We start from the raw sequence: 22,821 nt of genomic DNA on the forward strand, positions 1-22,821 counted from the left end.
CTTAGAAAAAATTTGCTCCTAAATTAAACTTTATTTCCTGACTTGTTTTTTTTTTTTGGAGGGATGCTCCTAAATTTTTTTTTTCCATCCCAAGTGATGAGATTATTTCAAAGAGGGGTCATTCCTAAATTAATCTTTTTCTTCCACAAATTATTGTTTTTTTACTGACTTAGTTATTTTTCTAATGATTTTTTTTTTTCATTCCTAAATTAAACTTTTGAATTCATTTTCTGACTTAGAAAAAATTTGCTCCTAAATTAAACTTTATTTTCTGACTTGGTTTTTTTTTTTTTCTCAACACCCTGGGAAATTTAAAGTTCATTACCGTTCTTTCAACTCTTTCCCAAATTAACGTTTATTTTCTGACTTCCCAAGTGATGAGATTATTTCAAAGAGGGGTCATTCCTAAATTAAACTTTATTTTCTGACTTTGTTATTTTTTGGAGGGATGCATTTTCTAACTTAATTTTTTTCTATCCCAAGATTTTCCCATAACGTCACTTCGAAGATATCACCAAAGAGAAGGATCTTTCCCAAATTATCGTTTAATTTCAGACTTTTTTTTTTTTTTTTCTAACTTGGGGATCTTTCCTACATTAAACTTTATTTTCTGATGATTTTTTCATTCCTAAATTAAACTTTATTTTCTAAACTAAACAAAGATGAATCGTTTCATTAATTTTAAAATAAAATTTTTTTCAAGTCACAAATAAACTTTTGTATGTCCAAGCTGAAAAGTAAAAATAAACCAAAGGAGCAATAAAATACAAAGTCATTTTATATGATTTTCATTTATTTCAAATAAATTTCTTCTATCTTAGATTTCAAAACATCAAAATCAATCGCATTAAAACATTTTTCCGCTACATCGTAATTTTCCGCCAGAGTTTTAGCGACTTCGCGAAAGTCAATCAGGGTTAAAGCATGATCAAAATATTTATAAAACATTAAATTATCATTCAACTGCAGACATTCATGACCCAACTGATTAGCATATCCCATGGAACACCCATGGCAGTCAACAATTTTTTCGATGCTAGCAAAAAGTTTTTCACTCACCAATTTAGCCAAAATGTCGGTGATATCCATAGAACTCGTTCCTTTAGTTTGGTTTTCGCGCACACACACTTTCAGATAGTCCAAGCAGAGCGTTTTCTGCACGAGCTCACTGATCACGGTATGAAGTGGTTTATCATCCTCGCTCCAGAAGAGTGCCTCGATTGCCTGGAAAGTCATTTTGAGGGGGTTTTCGGAGCACTTGAAAATTTTGTTGTCCCCGCGATGTAGAGTTTGAATTAGCACATCATCACCGCTGTAGTCCACGATCAGGTTCTCCGACACTAGGAAAGTTCTATCAACGCGTTGCAGCATAGTACGACGAGAGAATTCGGTTCTCAAACATTCCCACACGTACGGCGAAAGAGTCACTCCATTTTTAGCTGGGTGCATGAGTCCATCGCCTTCGAAAAATTCTCGAATATGTACGCGCACTTCACCACTGAAGATCACGACGCTGACGAAAAAGTTCTCCTTCACGTGAAAGATGTTGGGAGGCGGCGCTTCCTTATTGAATCCACTGCTGCGAGATCTCTTAGCCGATGGTGGTTGAGTGTTCGGTGATGGGCGCTTGTTACTCGAAACCATTTTCCGGAACGTCAGGCTGAGTCGGACGTCTTTTACTTTTGGGTCTTTAGGTATCGCGTGACGCCACAGCTGGTTGGTTGGAGGTAGCATCGTCAGCAGGCTGTTGTGTTCCAGGATTCGGTCCACGGATTGGTGCCCCCGTCGAGAGAACACGAGCTTTCTTTCAGCGCCCAGGGAGAGGCAAGCGATGGGGTAATCTTTGACGAGCTGTGATTCGTCATCGGAATGCGGGGAGATGCTCTTGGTTCCATCAGAGTATCGGTTGACGACAACAAAGTTGTAGTCATGGCCTGAGATGCTCTCGACCACGGCTTTCAAATCCAAGAGGAGAGGTGTCCACGGTTGGGCCTGGAGGGTCATTCCGGAAAAGGTGTAGTGTAGGCCAGCGTCACCATACCCAGCATGCTGTCTGGGCATCGGATAAGTCTTGTCGCCAAACTTGAAGACGCATTCCTCTGCTGGACGGTACACGATTTCAGATTCGAGCTGGTGTAGTATCGCAACGGAAGTATCCAGTACGTTCCGAGCGTATTCATAGCGGAGGCTTTCCATCTGTCTAAATGAAAACAACGCATACAGTCTCTCTCCGCAACTCTCAAGATGAAAAAAAAAAAAAATTGCGAAATATATATTTTAACAGAAGTTTTTTTTTTTTTAAGTTTTTTAAATTTTTATTATTATTATTATTTTACAAAATTAAATTTTTATGCATCTAACCATTCAGCGCATGCTACGACCTTGCGCAATGCCCTTTTTGCAGAGGGTGAAACCCGCAAGAAGTCAAGGATTTTGGGAAGTTTAAGACTTTCACTGTCTCCAGGTTGAATCGTTGCTCTAGAAATTTTTTTTTTTGCCTGCAGTTCACATAAATGCAACTATATCTGTTATTAACAGTGGTGAGATGAATTTTCATTAAATTATAATCGAAAAGCCCTTCCCCCCATCTAATATTAAGAAGATTTCTGCTAACCCAGAGCATTTGTGGGAAATCTTCTTCGGATAGCTCCTTGCTAGAGAATGGCGGCTTGTAGAGAGAGTGATATACTCTCCCTGTGCTTAAATCAAAGCAAGCCATTTCCTTAACAACATATATCCCACTTTTAAGCAAGAATCCCTCAAAATCTAACACGCAAGAAGCCATAGAAAAAAAAAATCTTACCAAGTTGCGGAGAGAGAAGTGTATCCAAGCGAGCGAGAGAACTAAGTTAAGGAATTGTGTCTGTCCCGCAGTTTATATACTGCAGTTGCAGTTGATAAGCATAAGTATAGGAATATACTGTGAATCTCAAAGTGCACCCAGTAGCATCACTATCTCATTCACGTGAATCACTAATACAATATATTCATGTGAGCATGCATCACTGATACAGTACCAATATCTAATGATACACTATCCAATGTTACATGAATCACTGATAATGATGTGAGTAGCATCACTATCTCATTCACGTGAATCACTGATACAATATATTCATGTGAGCATGCATCACTGATACAGTACCAATATCTAACGATACACTATCCAATGTTACATAAATCACTGATAATGATATTGACGTGAGTATGCATCACTCGCGTTGCTTCGATTATTCTGCACGCGACACTGATAACTATATGAGTACTGTCTGCCCGAGTAATGACGCATAGCACACGAGACTCGTTATCGCTTCCTAACCCTTTATCTCATTAAAAGTATCATCTTCTTTGCAGATCCTCTCACTTCGTTTTTGAGTTTTGTCCAGACAGCATCAAGTTTTTTAGCTTTCGCTTCGTACGTTCGCGCAATGGCTAGTTTTATCGATTTCGGTATAAGTAAAGAAGAATTAGTTAGATTGTTGGAAAATGACGATAATTTCGTCAATGAATGTCTCAACGAGGATTTAGTTAGTGATCGCGATATAAAATTAATGATTGAGGATGAGGAGAATTTCATCCAGCAATGCCTGAAGCGTCCTGCGCCAGTAGAAGCTGGACCAAGTGGATATGCTCCGTCAGAGAAGAAGAAGAAAGAGGTTAGTTGTTTTTTTAAATTATCGCGCGTTAAATTTTATTCCAAATTAATTTTCAGGAGTAAATTTTATTTCGAGTTGAATTTATTTCATGTAAGGTATTTAAACTCATTTATTTAATGGTAGAGCTGCGAAACATCTGGGAATTTCATTACAAGTTAAATTTTATTTCGAGTTAAATTTAATTTCAAATCAAATTTATTTATGTCGCGAGTTAAATTTTCATTCATCGAAAAAAAAATTATTCAGTTGTATTTCATGTCGCGAAACAATTTCTCAGGCGTAAATTTATTTCAAGTTAAATTTATTTCATGTAAGGTATTTAAACTTTATTTAATGGTAGAGCTGCGAAACATCTGGGAATTTCATTACAAGTTAAATTTTATTCCGAGTTAAATTTAATTTCAAATCAAATTTATTTATGTCGCGAGTTAAATTTTCATTCATCGAAAAAAAAATTATTCAGTTGTATTTCATGTCGCGAAACAATTTCTCAGGCGTAAATTTATTTCAAGTTAAATTTATTTCATGTAAGGTATTTAAACTTTATTTAATGGTAGAGCTGCGAAACATCTGGGAATTTCATGTCGCGAAACAATTTCAAAACGACACAAGAATTCAAATAGAAATTTTTTTATTCAATTGTACATCAGCAGACTCGTGAATCAATTTATACATTTGCGCACTGGTGAGATTAACGGCTTTCGTAGTGGGCGCATTTCCGCTAAAATAGCGTATATCGTAGGTTTTATTACAATACGTGAGAAAAATATTTCCTCCCAGCGGAAGAGAGGAATTACATCTTTCAAAGTCCATTTGATTTTTATATGTTGTTGCTATAAGAGTAAATAATATAACAATCAGTATCGTGAATATGGCGAACATTCTCTTGTGTCTTATCAGTTCTCCATTACTCTCCAATTCGTAGGACCAGCAGCTCGGTAAATCGAATGACGGTACATCCGTTTTCCATGCGATACCCTGCTTTCTATTGTTTTGATCGTAGATCACGGCTTCCACTGTTGTTGGCATTTCAAAGCTCTAACCAAATATGTTTCAAAAATGGGTTTTTTATATAATCTCTCGGAGCTCCGGTTTCTTCTAGCGCTTTCAGGAAAATTTCTTGACCCACCACGGGTGATTTTCTCCGACCGACCACACTTGATATCAAATCGCGAATGTCGCTTCCTTTGACGAGCCTGCTCTTATAAACGATCGAGCCGTTAGAATTAATTTTTAATATGTTCGGATGCTTATTTATATGCGTGATAATTTTTTCTGAGTGCCCTCTTTGCGATTTCGGGACAGAAATCAGAGCTATCGGTGATTCGTCAACTTTCTTCTCTTCTTGAATTGCCGGTGGATTATTCTCGGCTACGTTGATTCTCTTGTTCAGCAGATTCTGATAGAGTTTAATTTTTATAGCTTCGGGCTCCTTGCTTCGAAGTATTTTCAACATCTCGTTGTCCAACTCAGAAAGCTGCTCTTTTGTGGTGACGTGACGCGATAACAAATTTTCTGGGATCAAAGCGTATTTTCGAGCGTATTCCATTATTTCATGAACAAAGTTGCGAGGGTTTGTATAGCGGCAGGGATTAACTGGAACAAGAAACCTCCTTTCTGAATGAGCACGCGCTTTTTCTCGTACAGCGGCGTCTTTTTGCAGGCAAGTTTGCGAAGTGTATTTTTATGTCTTTTCAGTTTATTTTTCTGTTTCGGGGATAACGGAATGACACCCTTCAAAATATTGAGCGAGCACTCGCAGACCGTCTTTAACGCCGATTTCGGTAATTTCTTCAACAAGTCTTTGCGTTTATTCCTCGGACAGGCAGAGAGTAGACGGAGTACTTGTTGCTTCTCCAATGCCATACTTTAAAATAACGATGTTTTTATTCCAACCATATGCTATATGCTATAGCCTTCTTCAGCGCGCAGTGCTTTATCATGTTTTCGTGGAGAAAACAGTTCGCGCTCACTTCTGGCAAGTCCACAATGTTGGGGCAGAGAATCGCATCTAGATTATAAACTTTTAACCCGTACTGCTGCAGTAGCATCCGACACTTGTCGTGGCCTTTCGTATACAATACGACTTTTGATAATCGCTGCAAATGCCGCTCCAGCATTTCAAAAGGTACATCACCAGCCGACCACGATATTTCGTGTATGTTGTTGGTGACGTAGAGACATTGGTGTCTATCTCTAGGAGATAATTCCGAAAACTTTTTGGGCGGTTTATATACATAGTGAAAATTTTCTCTCGAATGCATGAAACACCACGCCAACTCCTTGATTATGAATGTTCTATCCGACAGCTGGAAACCCTCGACCTCTATCACAGCCGTCATGTTCGAAAATGGAAAGTTTCATTTCCTGGGTTTATAGATATATTGCGTCTGCCCAGGTAACACGTTAGTGCGCAGGCGCATTTCCTCCTCCGTCTCGGGTCGTAAATCAACCATTAAATACGAATACGGTTTTTTCGTGCTATCCTCGAACACCTCGTTGAAAAATTTGATTTTATTGGGAAACAGCTGACGTCCCAGGTGGGTCACCTGACTGACATCTCTTCTATTTTTGAATAGAAACATATATTGCGCGTTCAGAGAAACGTTTCTCATTTCCCGCCCCTGGTGAAACACGTTCTGCACTATGAAAATCACGGTCAATTTTCTGTGGTGACTGTACTTTGTGAAAAGGTTTGCTAATTTTTTCTCGCCCGATAGCTCGTTCATGAGGTCATCTAAAATCACCAAGCTGTCTTCTTCCACGCTTTCGAAATTGCTCCCCTCTCGAAACTCAACGTAGTCTTCCATATCTTCGAACAAAGTCTGATATTCGCCGTAAAACCATATAACTCGTTTCGGACGAGGCTCTCGAAACATTTCGTTTCTGTGTTTTAATAGTTCTCTGAGAAAATATGTTTTTCCCGAACCGGTGGGTCCGGCAATGAGCACGGTGCTCGGATGTGTCAGCTTGAAAGGTTCCATAGTAAATGACAAATGAATGAATTTTTTTTCTCTTTTATTTAACAGAAAAATTTTTCTTTACAAAGCTTGCTACGCGCATATCGTTTTGCATATTAAAACGCGATACAATATTATTCATACTTTTGCCGATACATCGAGAATAGATAAAAAAAATCACATAGTGACCGCACACGGTTGTCTTATCTGATTGTAACATGACGTCATTATAGTCGACGCGCGAGTAGCGTCGTAGAAATCTGTTTATGTGTCCCTTCTTGAAATAGGTGGGCGGGTTCCCGTAAGAGTCGAAGAAATCAGCTCTCGCTTCGTTTTCGATGTAAATAGCCAACCAGTGCGTTCCGGGTTCATTCTCTCTGTCCGTGTTCACAACCAGTGCAGCGGGATAAGCGATCACATTTTCGGGTAAATTGTCACTCGCAAAAACACCTAGGAAAGCCTTTCGAGTGTGGGGGTGTGTCGAGAGGGCGTGCTCTATCTGTTTAGTGTTCATCCCGCAAAGTCACACAAGACGCTTCTGGACTTTGTTATTTCCACCAACGATTCGAATTCGGCAAATATGATAACCGACACGGTCTTGGTCAAGGCTGAGGAAAACTTGAGTTCCACTCGCAGATTACCCTGCTTTTGTAGGTGCACGTGTCCGCAGTCACTCATGTCGGGTATCAGGTTGAAGGCGAAGAGGCTGTAACCGCCGGCTTCATATTCTTCTCTGCTCACGTCACATCCTTTATCTTCTCCGGGCCTTCCGGTGCCCACGAAGAGTGTGTTGTAGGCTCTGATGACGTGTCTGTTCCTAAAGTCTGGTTGTAGCGACGTGTGGGGGACGGGTCTTCCATCGATAGAAACAGAAACAAAGTTGACGTTGTTGTGCTTGAAGTCGAAGGGGTTCAAATTGAACGTTCCGTTGAATGCTTCCGTGTCCACCATGCCCATAACCAATCTCTTGGGCATGACCCCGAGAAATACGTTATCTTGCACGAAACTCATGCTTCCCATGGATATCGAATAAACCTTGCATATCACGCGGTTAATGCAATATTTGGCTGTTGTTTTCTCGAGCGCCATGGCATGCGCTACAGCCACAGCAGGATTCATTCTTACTTTACGCACAAAAATACTCGCTTGCTCGATAACCACGTCGCAACCCTGAGCAGCAGTGATCAGAAAGAACTCGGGTTTCGAGCGAACCAGTCTCATCTTCAAGTCCACCAGAGAGAGCATCAGCTTCGGTTGATAGAATATGTCGACGTGAGGCACGCCCATCATTTCAAAAGAATTTTCCGCGAGTTTAGCTCTTTTCTTGGCCCCCTCGTTCTTGGTTAGGTCAGACATGTGACCTGCAGTGTCCTTGTAGTAGCCCTCGGCTGTCAGGGGTCCTTTCTTTGCATCCGATCCGTAGTTAAGCAGCGTTTCCAGGTAAGCTCGATACGGATAAGTGTGTGATGAGTTTGTGAGCGTTCTTCCATTCAACGTGACGTCAATCTGAGAGAAAAGGGTATGCAAGAAATTATTCGCCGTCGATACGGCTTCGGCGGTTTCTGGTTTTGTCACCTTTACTCTGACATACAGCTGAGTGGCAGAAAGGTCTATGTATTCTTCGGCACTACCGGCCACGTGAAATTCGATGGGGGCCCCCGAATCACGCACTTGAGATATGGGATGGTACTGGACCCATTCGGCTGATTCTATAGAGGTTTCCGTGGGTGGCACCGTGAACAGATCGGCTTCGCTTTTCAAACACTCATGAGAATTTTCGTGGATTAAAGCCATCGCTGAATATATCGGATGTCGACAGCTTTCTAGCTCTCTTCTTACTGACGGTTTTCTTGACGAGTCTCTTCCTTTTATTCTTTCCTCCGAGCATGGATTTGATTTTATTGGCCCCCTTATCCGTGAGAGACCTTCCGGCTTCCTTGGCACGATCGCGAGCTGCGATCTTTGCGTCTTTTCCTTGAACGATGTCGTTGGCGAAATCCACACCAGAGCGCAACAGTTGAGAACCGACTGCCTTGGCACCGCGTTTCAACAGGGGCACGGCCGATCTGAAGAGAGAGCTGAATATAGATCCGAGGCCATAACCTCTTTGCAGAGCGCTACCCTGATAATATCCGAGTCCGTTTCCAGCCTGAGCGAGATAATAATCGTTGATGCTGTGGGCACAGCTCCGGTACGGTTTATAATGCATGTCGCAGTCTAAAGTGTAGTTTCACTATCACCTTTCCACGTTGAAATGTGAAAAACTTGCCCATGTGCGTCCTTAAATACATGTGAACGATGTCGAAACTCTTTCTGGCCAGCGGCACGTAATGGGCGCGTTCGAAAGACACGCTGACGATATCCCCGTCCTGACCGCTAGTTTTCACGATTCTCAGTAGCGGGGCGTAGGTGTTACCCACGACCTGAGGTTCGACCAGGTTGCAGTACACGTACAAGAGATGAAAGTCTAATTTAGGATCGGCTGTGAAAGGACCCTCGACTATGGTCGGACCCTCTATCAGGCCGGGTTCGAAACCCAGGTTTTCGGCTATACCGTGTCTGAGACTGAGCTTGGTGTCTTTCTTGAGGTTCACCTTAACTTTTTTCGTGATTTTATTGTACGTCACACCAATCTTGTCTTGAAAATTTTGAGTGGATATGGCTTTGATCAGTTCGGGGGTCGTCTCGTAGAAACCCGGGGCTATGCGACCGGTCTTCATTATCTTGTTTCCGACATCGAATTCGAAAGTGTTTGTCTCTTGAGTGATGTTGTGGAATGAATGGGGATAAATTATCTCCGACAGTGCGACTTCCATCTCGGATTCGAATTCCAGGGTGTTTGGAAGTTTAACCACGAAACTCGAGAGCGTGTTGTCGGGAAAAAAGTCTCTGGAAGCATCGCTGGGTAGAGTGAGATAGAAAGAAGCCATCTCTGAAATGACAGATGCGCGCACTGTTTCCGGGTTTTTATAGGACCACCCACGCGTTGAATTTTTTCGGATACCCCCGAAATTTCACGAGGTATTGAATAATTCCTTTTCTTCTCCTCTTCTTTAAAACTTTTTCAATCGGAAATTTTTCTCCCATCTTTACACCTACCATCTCTTCAGCGTAGAATGTGCCCTTGATTTCTTCCCCCATCAGGTCCTCGAGCTTGTAAACGGGAATTTCCCTTTTCACGCACTCGGTCACCACGAATATCTCTTCGGTGAAATTAGAATCGTACCCCCTCTCGAAGGTGTGTTTTGATCTTGTGATGCGCACGTGATCACCCACTTTAAACTTGCAATCTTGTTTCTTGGGTGTATCCCCATAGAGATTGTTCCACACCTCCGGCTCGTTTCCGGGGTTCACGTCCACGGGCCTCATTTTTATAGACCTGTGATACCTGTGATTGTAACTCCACACGAGGTCTTCGATCATGTCGATGTAGCGATACGTGTTCTTGGCAGTGAAGTACTTGTACATCCAGTTTCTGAGAGACCTGTTCCATCTTTCCACCACGCTGGCCTTTATCTGTTCGTTCTCCGTAGTGAAAAACTTTACACCTTGACGCTTGAGGTAGCGCTGGACTGGTGACGCTATAAATTCGCGCCCCTTATCGCTCTGTAGCGCCACTGGTTGACGTTGTTGAAAGATGCTTTCTAAAGCTTTGGCCACGCTGTCACCGGTTTTCCTTTTGAGAGGCACGACGAAACCGTACTTGGAAAAGACGTCGATGCACGTTAAAAGATAGTTGTAACCATCGTTGTGAATTGCTAGATTACGCATGTCCACCAAGTCGATTTGAAATTGACTGTTTAGACCGGCCACTATTGTTTTGTTGCGGGGAAACACTTTTTTAATGGATCTGTGTAACGTGTACGCTCTCTCGCCAGCCAACCAATCTCTGATTTCTTTTTTCTTTGATGACTTGAGCACGCGCTTGAGGGCGGATACGCCACCGAAACTAGCGGGAAGACGTGGGTTTCTATACCTCTCATCCATTGCTTGTGTTAGACTTACGTGTCCTACATTCCCTTTTTATTTGTTTTTCAGGAGCGACACCTATGCGAGACGTGCGGCAAGGAGTTTTCCTTGCGTAGGAATCTGAATCAGCACAGGCTAACGCATGGCGAGCGTCGCCACAAGTGTTTGGTGTGCGATGCAGCGTTTCACCGCAAGAGCGATTTGATGCGCCACCAGCGTGCCATGGGGCATGGTGCGCCACCCCAGCATGGTGTGCCCCCACAGTGGGCACAAGGAGCACCACCACAGCGGCCATCACCGAGCCATGGGGCACAGCAGCAGCTTGGAGCACCCCAAGGAGGAGCACAGCTAGGAGGAGGAGGGCAAGTCAGGCGCGCACTCGACATGTTGTCGACGCACGAATTGATCCCCACCCCAGACACCGAAATGGATATGACCACCTTCCTCGACAGCGTGAGAGAGGAGTTGACGCGGCTGTTGAGGGAGGACATGACCACCCACAGGTCCCTTAAATGGAACATCGTCGCGACTGCTGTTTTTTCCAGGAAAGGAAGTGACGGCGAGGACGAGTTCTGCAACGGGTATCTTCGAAGTAAAATGCTCACCACTTTAACCGCCGACCAGATAGAAGAGCACCTACAAATAGCCTTCGTAAAGGTAAAGCAGGCGACAGAGGATTTTGAAGGCAGCGGAAGTGGTTGGGTGCTCGAGCGCGTGCTCTTGCTTGAGCTAAACACGGCGCAATACCAACCACTAGCGGCCGCCACTTATATTCCGCTGCCAAAGGGGGTAGCCAGCAGAAGAGCAGTGGTAAATGTAAAGAACGATGATGAGAAATGCTTTCTCTGGTGTGTGTTGGCTGCCCTACACCCGGTGAAGCAAAACCCCGAAAGGGTGTTCAACTATATTCAGTATGAGAATGAATTGAATACCAGTGAATTAGTATACCCGGTGACACTTAAACAAATCCCACGGTTCGAAGCTGCGAATTCAGTGCGCATTAACGTCTTTGGGTTGGAGGGGGGAGAAGTCTTTCCTCTCAGGATTAGTGAGGTGGTGTCTGGTACACCAATCAACCTCTTGTTCATCAGCAACGAGACAACGTCGCACTACTGCCTCATCCAAAACATGTCTCGTTTGCTTTCCTACACGACCAAGTATGAAGGTGCATCCCACTTTTGCAATTATTGCTTGCAACGCTTCTCCTCCCTCGAGCAGCTGAATGCGCACGAACCACTTTGCCAGACACACGGTCTGCAACGAGTGACGTATCCCGGTGTAGACGACAACGTGATGTTCTTCAAGAACAACCATTACCAGCTGCACGTTCCATACGTCATATATGCGGACTTTGAGGCGATCTTGGAGAAGGTGGACAGCTGTAAGCCGAACCCGTCTCTCTCTAGCACAACCCAGAAGAGCCTTCACCGCCCCTGTGGATTCGCGTATACGGTCGTGGGGCCCGATGGTGTATACGTGAAAGAGCCCACAGTGTACAGGGGTGAAGATTGCGTGGACGTCTTCTTCCGGTGTCTCGTCGAAGAAGAACGAGTGGTTATGGGCAAGCTCGACAACCCGGTGCCTCTGCAGATGACAGCTGAAGATGAAGAGAGATTCGGGAATGCGACCACTTGTATGGTGTGCGACCGCCCACTCGGTGACGACAGGGTTCGTGACCACTGTCACATCACCGGTGGTTTTAGAGCGGCGCTGCATCAGAAGTGCAATCTCCAGCTCAGGTTAAGACGTCACATCCCGGTTATATTTCACAATTTACAAAACTACGACGCTCATTTCCTGATGCAAGGACTTTCCCGGTACCCCGATCGCAGGATCCAGGTGATCGGGAGGAATATGGAGAAATTTATCTCCTTTTCTCTCGGTCGCCTGCGATTCCTGGATTCCAACCAGTTCTTGGCGGCGTCGTTGGATTCGCTCGTGCAAGCGATGAACCCCGGTGACTTCAACAACATGAAGAAATGTTTTGGAGCTACGAGTCATCTTCTTCAACGTAAAGGATGTTATCCGTACGAGTACGTTGACTCGTTTGAGAAGTTCGAAGATCCGGTGCTGCCCCCACGAGAGGCCTTTTACACCTCTCTGGGGGATCAACATATAACCAGTGACGAGTATACATATGCGCATACCGTTTGGAGAGAATTCCGGTGTTCCAACCTCGGTGATTACCACAACCTCTACGTGAAGACTGACGTGCTGCTTCTCGGGGATGTGTTCGAGAGTTTTAGAAAACTCTGCGAAGAAAACTACAAGATCGACCCGGTGCATACGTTCACATCCCCGGGATTGGCCTGGAACGCATGTCTGCGAATGACCGGTGTCAAGCTCGAATTGATCAACGATCCGGACATGCATCTCTTCATGGAGAAAGGTATCCGAGGTGGGGTCTCAGTGATCTCCAAGCGGTATGCGCGAGCCAACAACCCGTTAATACCCGGTTATAACCCCAGTGAACCTACATCATATATCATGTACTATGATGTGAATAATTTATATGGAAAGTGTATGATGGAGCCCCTCCCGGTGAGAGACTTTAGATGGTTGTCCCCCAGTGAACTCGAGAGCATCGATTTTCTCAACATCGATGACAACGCCGTCAAGGGGTATATTTTAGAAGTGGACATGGAATACCCGGTGAAGTTGCACGACGAGCACAATTGTTTCCCCTTGGCGGCAGAAAACATTGAAATTACTGGTGACATGCTCTCTCCATTCATCAGAAGACCCGGTGATAAACCATCCAAAAAGCTCTCACCAAATCTGATGAACAAAACTTCCTACGTCATCCATTACCGGTGCCTGAAGTTATACACGTCGCTGGGGATGAAGCTGACGGGTGTTCGGCGTGCAGTCGAATTCACACAAGAGCCTTGGATACGCCCGTACATAGCGTTCAACACCGAAAAGAGGAAAAATGCCCGGTGCGAATTCGAAAAGGACTTCTATAAGCTCCTCAATAACGCTGTGTACGGGAAATCGCTAGAAAATTTGAGGAAGCACGTCGACATCCGTCTCGCCAACAATCAGAAGAGCTTGAGGAAGCTAATATCATCCCCGGCATTCGAATGCTTCAGGATAATCACCGGTGAGTTAGCCGTCATCAAGATGTTGAAGACGAAAATCCATCTGGACAGGCCCATATATACCGGTGTCACGATTTTGGACCTGTCCAAACACTTGATGGCGGACTTCCATTATAATTTTATGAAGAAAAAGTACGGACCCGGTGTGGAAGTTTTGTTCACAGACACAGATTCATTCCTCTACGAGATAAAAACCGGTGACATTTACAAAGACATGAGGGAGGAGCTCCACAGATTCGACACGTCAAACTATCCCGGTGATCATCCTCTGTTTAGCCTGCAGAATAAAAAAGTGGTGGGCGTCATGAAGGACGAGAACGGCGGCGAACCCGTTGTGGAATTCGTCGGATTAAGATCAAAAATGTACAGCATGATTACAGCAGTCGCGGAGAAGAAGACCGCCAAAGGGGTCGTTCGTGCGGTCGTCAAAAAGCATCTCAAACATCAAGATTATCTGACTTGCCTCCGCAACAACTCCTCGATCAAAAACACCATGCTAAAAATCTCCTCCAGTAACCACAAACTTCAAACGGTCGCCCTCCGCAAAACGTCGCTGTGCCCTCGCGACGATAAACGCTATATTCTCGGTGATGGCATTAAAACATATGCGTATGGCCACTATGCCATTCGATGAACAGTGCTACATGGACACTGATGTACATATTTTTTCCCATTTATTTTAACATATTTTTCCATTTATTTTGTATATATTTTTTTCCATTTATTTTGTATATATTTTTTTCCATTTATTTTGTATATATATTTTTTCCATTTATTCTTGTATATATATTTTTTCTCATTTATTTTGTGTATCATTAAAATTTAATTTTCTTTATCATCAATGCTTCTGTCATTAATTGAGTTACGTGTGATTTTTTTTTTTTCAGCTTGAGTATGATGAAAAGTCAATAACATTTCTTTTTGAGGGAATTTTATTTTACAGCTTGATATGTGAAAAAAAAAGTTTAATTTAGGAATGAAAAAAAAAAATCATTAGAAAAATAACTAAGTCAGTAAAAAAACAATAATTTGTGGAAGAAAAGATTAATTTAGGAATGACCCCTCTTTGAAATAATCTCATCACTTGGGATGGAAAAATGCATCCCTCCAAAAAAAAAAAAAACAAGTCAGGAAATAAAGTTTAATTTAGGAGCAAATTTTTTCTAAGTCAGAAAATGAATTCAAAAGTTTAATTTAGGAATGTTCCCTGAAAAAAATCATCACTTGGGAAATAAAGTTTAATTTAGGAATGACCCCCCTGAAAAACGATAATTTGGGAATGACGTCATAGGCAAGAACGATAATTTAGGAATGACGTCATAGGAAGCGCCATCTAGCGAGCCTCAACAAGTGCGAAGCACCCATTTGTTTGATGCGCAGCAAGTGGGGAGCCCTATTGTTTGATGCGCAGCAAGTGGGGAGCCCTATTGTTTGATGCGCAGCAAATGCGCAGTCCTATTGTGCACCAAAACCGCTAAAATCACCCTACTTAGGAAGTAGTAGTTATTGAAGTACCTGCGTTTTCTGCTCCTCGCAGATTTCAGAAACATTCCAAATGTTTTCCCAATTACGACGGAGTGAGTGTTGTTCTCAAAGAGCCGTTTCTGCTCCTCACTGATCAAGAAACATTCTTGCACCCTCAATGATAATTCCGTAAGGTGTCGTTCTTGAAATCGCCGTTTCTGTTTCTTACCGATCACAAAGCCAATCCAGATCTCACAAAATCGCGTAAGAAGGAGCCATTCTTGAAAGAGGTTTTTTTTTTTGCTCCTCACCGATTTCATAACAGTTCCCGAAAAGCATCCCAATTTTCCCAATGATGACAGCATGAGATTTCATTCATAAAATAGTCGTTTCTGCTCCTCGCATCACCTAGGCAGATCTCCCTAATGATGACGCAAGGAGAATTTGTTCGTTCTTAAAGGGCCCTTTGTTTTGCTTCTCACGCATTCCAGAACCATACGAGATGCTCCCTCAATTATGACGGAGTGGCTCATTCTCAAAGAGCCATTTCCGCTCCTCACTGATACCAGAAACATTCTGCTTTCTCTCCATCCAGAGGGAATGAGATTCCATTTTAAAGTAGTCGTGATCACAAAGGCACTTCAACAATTTAGGAAAAGCCATTTATGCCAAAGTGAGTATCTGTATATTGACCATTGATACATGAGGAAATAGTCATTGACCCTACAGCAAAACAATATCCAAAAACCAACAAAAATACATCAATTCCCATCCATTTCAGCATTCCATTGATACAGTACATACGCTGGTGTTATTGCTGTTTCATACTTACCATTCCCCCCACCAAATCGATTTCTCAGAAGGTTTTCCCCAAACAATAAGGGGATTCTTTTTTTTACTATTAATAGCCTTTTCAAATCGAATTATTATTTTTGTAAACTTCGAACAATATCAGTAAATGTTGCTTCAGCATCAACGTAAACACGTTCGCAATCTATGAGAAACGCTCAGACGTATTTCTCATGACATCTGACAATAGCGTATTTCCTTTTTTTTTTCTTCAATTCGCATGCAAAGCTGCGTACCTTGACCAATCTGATATGACACTAGGAAATACAAGACCCATGATCGATGGAGAAATAATCATTACCAGTGTCATCGACGTATCACCGCTATATCTACATATGCATACCTGACAGCATCAGGTAGGCGTCACGTCAAAATATGTTTTCCTTCGGTTTTATTTCTTTTAAGGTTTCATTCAGAAGTACTTGTTGCATGACCAAAACTAGAGAAAGGTCATCCCAAAAAGAAGTATTTTTTTCCCCTAGATTCAAAATTTCCATAGACAGGTCTATAACCACACCCTATAAATATACCAGAGATTCCAATGTGATCAAAAGGAATGGGGGGGGGGGGCACAAGGCCCAGACCCCGTCATACAAATAGTCAAACGGCCCGACCCGTAAATTGCGTGTGTGTATGTATAATGGGCGAATGACAGAGAGGGGGGATATAAGTACACATACTAGTTATTCTCACAGTCCATAGTCTGAAATTGGTCCTCCTCACTCACGCCTCCTCCAGCATCTGCAGATGAGACAGAGAGTATCATTTCTCTCAAGACACAGAGAGAGAGTTAGTATTACCGACGATGACTCCTTCGCATTCTTATAAACCACATAATTAATATTTTGGTCACAGGATATCTCACGGCCCGATCACCATTTCTCTTCTCTTTTCTTATTTTAGCCTAGAGGGCAGACGTAGATGGTAGTAAATATTATAGTGCAGCAGCAGCAGCAGCAGTGAGTGAGTGAGTGAGAGAGAGCCAAACTGTGTACCGATATAAGATTGCTATCGGAAGACGAGGACCGATTATGTATTTTAATGGGGGCCTTGTTGGCCCTGGCCTGATGAAGTAAGTAACGAATGGGAAGAAAAAAAGCAAGAGAGGAGAGGGAGAAATTGCAGGGATGAAGCCTTCCTCCCCCCCCCCCTCCCAGTGTAATATGCGTTTTGTTCTGCCCTGTGTTTAGGTTGGCCTTTGTAGGAGCTGACCTGCCGCACCTGCGTAGGCGGCTTTTATCTACGATCGCTACAAATTAAGTCTCTTGGTGGATGATATTACCTTGTCATTAAGTTCGAGGGATCGTGTGTGTGTGAAAATATGTTTTTTTCCTTGCATTTACAATCTCAAATATGTACTTTCCATGCTTCTCAAATGATAATCTAATAAAGTTGCTTATTCCCGTTATCGTAAGGGTTATGTCCTTTCATTTTTCAATGATTCACCATGTACTCGAACAATGCATTAAAATCTAATTAATCCCAGTTATTATTATTATTGAATCTGTAGTCCTCGGTGTTATGAGTAGAGGCCGGAAGTTCCGGCACTAAAATGGTCGAAATAGCTAGGCAAAAAAGGCACTAGAAATCATAGGCATTAAGAAAAGAGCATTTACAATTAACTCTTTAGGTGGCATTGACGAGATATCTCACCACCTTGAAAGCCTCTTGTTTTTGCATTGACAAGTTCATATATTTTGTGAAGCTGATTGCTCAATGAAACACTCTTCCCTATGGGGTCCGAAAACTGGCAAAAAATTTTCCGCACTCAAGAACTTACTGTTTCAATGATAGATTATAATAATAGGCGTGTAAACAAAATTGAAGTATAGAAAATACGTGGGAAATATATGGAAAAGTTGTAAAAAAATAGGGAGTCCACGCCGATGAAATCACCAGCCGGAAAATAATCTCGAGACAAAAAGAAAAAAAAAAAGATCGATTCGGCTTTAGTGAAAGTTGGGACCAAGAAAATAAGTCGTACTAAAAAGGGAAACGTAAAGAGGGAACGTTATAAGCGGGATCCACTGTATACAGTGACGCAAGTCATTCCAAGATGGTCTCTCTGGGCGGTCAGCGGCCTCCTGACTGTTTATATACAATGGCTTCAAAATGAAAGCGGTGAGAAGTCTCTTTGGAAGTCATCGAAGTAGAAATCAGTGCTTCTCGTCATCCGAAAATATCAGCATTGGAGGAATATACAGTATATATAGAGAAAATTTATGCATCGAACGAAGCGAACGCGTATAGGCATATTAAAAAAAAGTATGTCCGGTCAAAATTTTTATATGCCCGGGCAGTGACGGATTAAAGTCGGTCAGTCGAGGCTCCGGGCGCAAAAGAAAATACTAGGCCCCTTAAATTAGAAAAAAATGTGAAGTTTTTTGGGGCCCCTTTAGAAGTCGGGGGCTCTGGGCGTGCGCCCGCCGTTAAATCCGCCTCTGTGCCCGGGGCATGCCAAGCAATTTGTCCAGCCTAGTTTTTTTTCAATGGTTCTGCCTCAAAAAAGTAGAAGAAACATCGTGTTAACCGATATTTCACTGTATCCGATTCCTTCATAAGAAGGCACAACTTAATAAAATAATAAATTATTCTGTAAATTATTGAAAAATTAATTTCTCGGATAAAAGAAACGATAGAAATTTAAAAAAATATACATGTCCAAAAACTATTTAAAGTCAAAAATAGATGTCCTTAGAAAACGAAACTAATATTCATTTTGACGCGCACAAGATCGAAACTTAAACTGTTTCGAAAGGTAATAATATGTCCATCATAACAAAATAAAATAAAAAGATGATAACCAATATTTCACTGCATCAAATTTCACTATAATTAAGCCCGATTAAAATAAATTTCATTGAAATAATACCTCACAAAATAATTTTTTACAAAAATATGGGTATAGATGTACCTACAATATGCATTAATTCCAAAAATTAATGCTTTTAGTCAACAGCAGAGGACGCTAGTAAAACTTTTTTTTTTATTTGGCACACGCATTAAAACACATTGAACGGTCTTCCAATTTCTTAACCAAATTGCATATAATGTTTACAATGATCACTTAAATAACGTTTGAGAAGTGTTTCGCAATCCCCACATCCTCTTTTTCATTACATACAGTAATGAAAATTAGACAGGACAATCGACCTGTCGGCGGGAACACGAAAATTCAAACAATTCCATTTTGATGGCAATCGACCGAGCACCCTTAATTAATTCGTACCAAGGCCGGGATTACACTAGATAAGTATTAGAAAAGTTCTTTTATAAAACTTGAAAAATTCATCCAATCAGTGTATTGGTTATATTCTCTCGATTGTAACCAATAGGCCTATTAGTTGTTTTTTTTTCAAGCTTTGTAAAAGGTCTTTTATCAAAGTTTTATAGTGCTAATCCAGCCTAAGAGTTGAAGATTGTAAACAGAAATTCTTTTAAAACTCTCAATACTAAAAATATCGAAATTCTACAGCAGGCATCTTCAACCCGTTGCTCGCGAGCACACAACGGTGCTCCCTGAAGTATCCGGAGTGCTTGATGCTCGTGTCGAATTTTGTGCTCGCGAGCACTTATATATATAATCAACGTTCCAATTAAACACCTTGAAGGAATTCATTTTGATAATGATTTTGAAATCATTGTCATTTCATGTATTCGTATGTTAAACTTGCCGTAAGGGTGTTCTTCTTTTGATGATGGGTACAAGCAGTGCTCACGACTGGAAAAAGGTTGAAGATCTCTGTCCTACAGAATAAGGCCTCTAAAATTAACGAATAAACATAAAACATTATCGAAATAGGCATGTACAGCACGAAAAATTTAGAAAAGAAACAAACTTTTTTTAAGTTTGGAAATATACAAATACAACGCCACAACAGGCAAAATGCCCAACGAGGTGGCCGAGAAAAAGATGCCAAATATGCAAATAAAAGAATGGTATTTTGCCTGAACTTCGGTCTCCAGTTATGAGCATTTTTCGTTACATTCGGCAGTATGCCAGGATAATTATGTGTTTTATCCTTCACAATTCCTGAAGATTGAGATGCTCATTCTCATATTAATCCCACTCTTTCATAACTACAGAGAATTTGCATTTGTGAAATCTCCTTCCTTGTCTTGCATATTCTCCGTGATAATCACAGATCTGGTCCTTTTGCACATCTTTCAAATACTCGGGTCTGACATTTGCTCCTGCTTCATCATCCATGATGATCATCAGAGATGTGTTCTGCTGCACATCCTCCGTAGCAATCAGAAATGATATGGTTCTCTGTTGCACATATTCTCGGTGCTCAAAGCCGATTTGCTCTTGCTGCGCATACTGTTGCAGACATAACCCTCGTGATGCGTCTGTTGCACTCTCTGTGATGATCTGGTAATGATAGACATTTCCCATGTTGTTCAGACTTAATTTGCTCCTGTTGCACATCCTCCTCGATGACTACAGATGATCTTGTTCTCTTTCACAACCTACGTGATGCTCAGATATCATTTGCTTTTGTTACAAATCGTTCGTGATGTCCACGACTTGATTTATGCCTGTTGCTTCATCCATGATGATCAGAGATTGTTTGTTGCTTCTGTATTCTCCTCTGTGATGCTCAGAGACGATCTACTCTGGCTTCAAACCCTTCCCCCGATACCTTCTTGATGACAGTATATGATTGATTCACTTTTATTTATTTTTTCATTTTCTGTAACGCTTAAGAGAGGATAAAGTTGTGTTTCATCCTTCATGTGTGTGTATGAGCGATCCGTTCTTGTTGGATTTCACCCAATATCGAGAGATCCTATAAGAATTTTCATCCGTTATCCAATACTAGAATTTAAAGTCGTAGAGGGATGAACAAGGAACATGGGGGAACTATTACAAATACAAATACACAGGCCACAACAGGCAAATTGCCACTGAAAAAAGTATGCCCGTAAAAAATATGGATGTCAAACATGCGTACACTACGTTTGGGCGCAGCTCTTTGGACTCATGCTGTTTGGAAGCCGCGCTTTCAATGTGATCAACGAGTTTTCCAATGCGTTTCTTAGTGTAAATTTGCAAGGACGCTTATTCCATTTAGTAAAAAATATAAAGCAGCGTCTCACTTCTGAATATCTTATTCATCGATACAACACTGATTCGGACTTTGCTCTATATGCTCGTATAATTCCTGGTTTGGCTTTTGCACTCATGGCCAATATCGAGGATGAAATCGACGTTTTACAAAGGGTGAATGAAGATGGCAATGTGAAAATTATTGATGTAAGTTTGATACCAGTATTAAGTTACTCTTTGAAAACTATCATATTGGGAGATTGGGTCAAAACAACCGCCAACAGTCTACCACTGTTTAAGCCTACAATTTGGTCCTGTTATAAGCGCACTGTACGTGACTATGCAAAAGCAGCTCTTCGGCGCTTGCAAGACAAATTCGGTGCTGACCACCCAACTTTATGAAAATTCATAGATAATTTTTTCTAAAAGTTTAATAAATTGTAAATTGATCGACTGTAATGATTCTGCCGATTGTACGGTGTCCAAACGGCAAGAGTCCAAGTGTCACGCGTCCAAACGTCCTGCTCCGGTCAAGTATAACCAAAATACAGCAACCTAATATAAAATCAATATCACCAAAAAAAAAAAATAATAATAATAATGAATAAATAACATTAATTAACAATATATTGTAAAACAATGAGCACAAAAAAGATTATGCTTCTATTATCAAAGCATAGCTTCTCGATTTATTTCACTATCGCCACTATCACACTTCTTTTTAAACGTATCAATTGCGTTAGAATCCACGACCCTCGGAGGTAAACTATTCCATTTATTAACAACCCTTTTCGAAAAAAAATATCTGAGCCACCATAATCTAGAATTGTCCCTTATCAATCGATACTGGTGTCCCCTTGTCAAAGCAGTTGATTGACGGTGCACTAGTAATTCATGATCCATCCTATCCATCCCGTTGAAAATTTTGAACACATCGCTCACATCTCCCCGACACCTGCGTTCTTCCAAAATTTAAACATATTCAAGAAATCAAAATCAAGTCTCTCTTCTCTGCACCCTCTCAACCATGTCTATGCCCTCTGTATAGGTATGGTCTCTAAAACCTTACGACATACGCCAGTCCAGAACGAACTGAACCTCGGAAAAACGAAAGGATGACTTTTGAAGACCTTTTCGAAAAAGAAACCGAGCATTCTATTTTCTTTTTTGACCACCGCTGAACAATGTTCATAAAACCTAAGCCGCTAGTCAATGATAATTCCCAAATCGGTGATCCTAGTTGCATCTGGGATACTAATACAGTGAAACCTGTCTAAGACGGACACTGCATAAGACGAAAACCTGTCTTAAACGGAACAAATACATAGCGCTCTAGAGAATAATTAATGCGTTTTCAATATTAGGAAACCTTTCTTAGAACTTATTTATAACCTCTAAAGAATTTGTCTAACGCGGAAACGGAAGGCATATTTAGTTTATTTGTAGATGCAAAACATGCTAAAACGGAAAATGTTTTACGCAAAGTGCAAGTTTTTGTCCTTTGGTTGAAAGGAAAGTCAAGTCCTTCTGATCCCTTTTTAGTTAGGCGAACTCTTTCACTTTTCGGGAAAACGATGAATGCTTATTATCTATCTGAACTGGTTCTGGGGGTCCGGCTTGAGAGGAAGCGGATTTACTATTCCAAATTTAGTAAAAGCTTGTTTAGCGCTTCATTTATGATGGAAATGGCCACTTTTGTTAGAAAACACTCCAATCTCTTGGAAAATGTTTGATAATTTCGGGAGAGCAATACGCGAGGGAGGCTGAAT

The 22,821-nt window shown here is 41.6% G+C and overlaps 2 protein-coding genes across 2 annotated transcripts; one reads left to right on the forward strand and one right to left on the reverse strand.

The window, feature by feature from the left end:
* Positions 1 to 341: 341 nt before the first annotated feature.
* Positions 342 to 3,462, reverse strand: LOC149077616 (uncharacterized). The gene is made up of 2 exons (XM_089245172.1): positions 2,804 to 3,462; positions 342 to 2,200 (listed from the first exon to the last, which is right to left on the reverse strand). The coding sequence occupies exon 2, from the start codon at positions 2,194 to 2,196 to the stop codon at positions 793 to 795; it is 1,404 nt and encodes a 467-aa protein (XP_089101298.1). The 5' UTR covers positions 2,197 to 2,200; positions 2,804 to 3,462; the 3' UTR covers positions 342 to 792.
* Positions 3,376 to 14,524, forward strand: LOC149077617 (uncharacterized). Its single transcript, XM_089245170.1, has 2 exons — positions 3,376 to 3,656; positions 10,655 to 14,524. The coding sequence occupies exons 1-2, from the start codon at positions 3,429 to 3,431 to the stop codon at positions 14,318 to 14,320; spliced, it is 3,894 nt and encodes a 1,297-aa protein (XP_089101296.1). The 5' UTR covers positions 3,376 to 3,428; the 3' UTR covers positions 14,321 to 14,524.
* The last annotated feature ends 8,297 nt before the right edge of the window (positions 14,525 to 22,821 follow it).

Source organism: Pholcus phalangioides, unplaced genomic scaffold (assembly GCF_987345545.1).
Source record: "Pholcus phalangioides strain wild (caught in Gottingen) unplaced genomic scaffold, Ppha-v1.0 ptg000015l_1, whole genome shotgun sequence".
Classification (NCBI taxonomy): Eukaryota; Metazoa; Arthropoda; class Arachnida; order Araneae; family Pholcidae; genus Pholcus; species Pholcus phalangioides.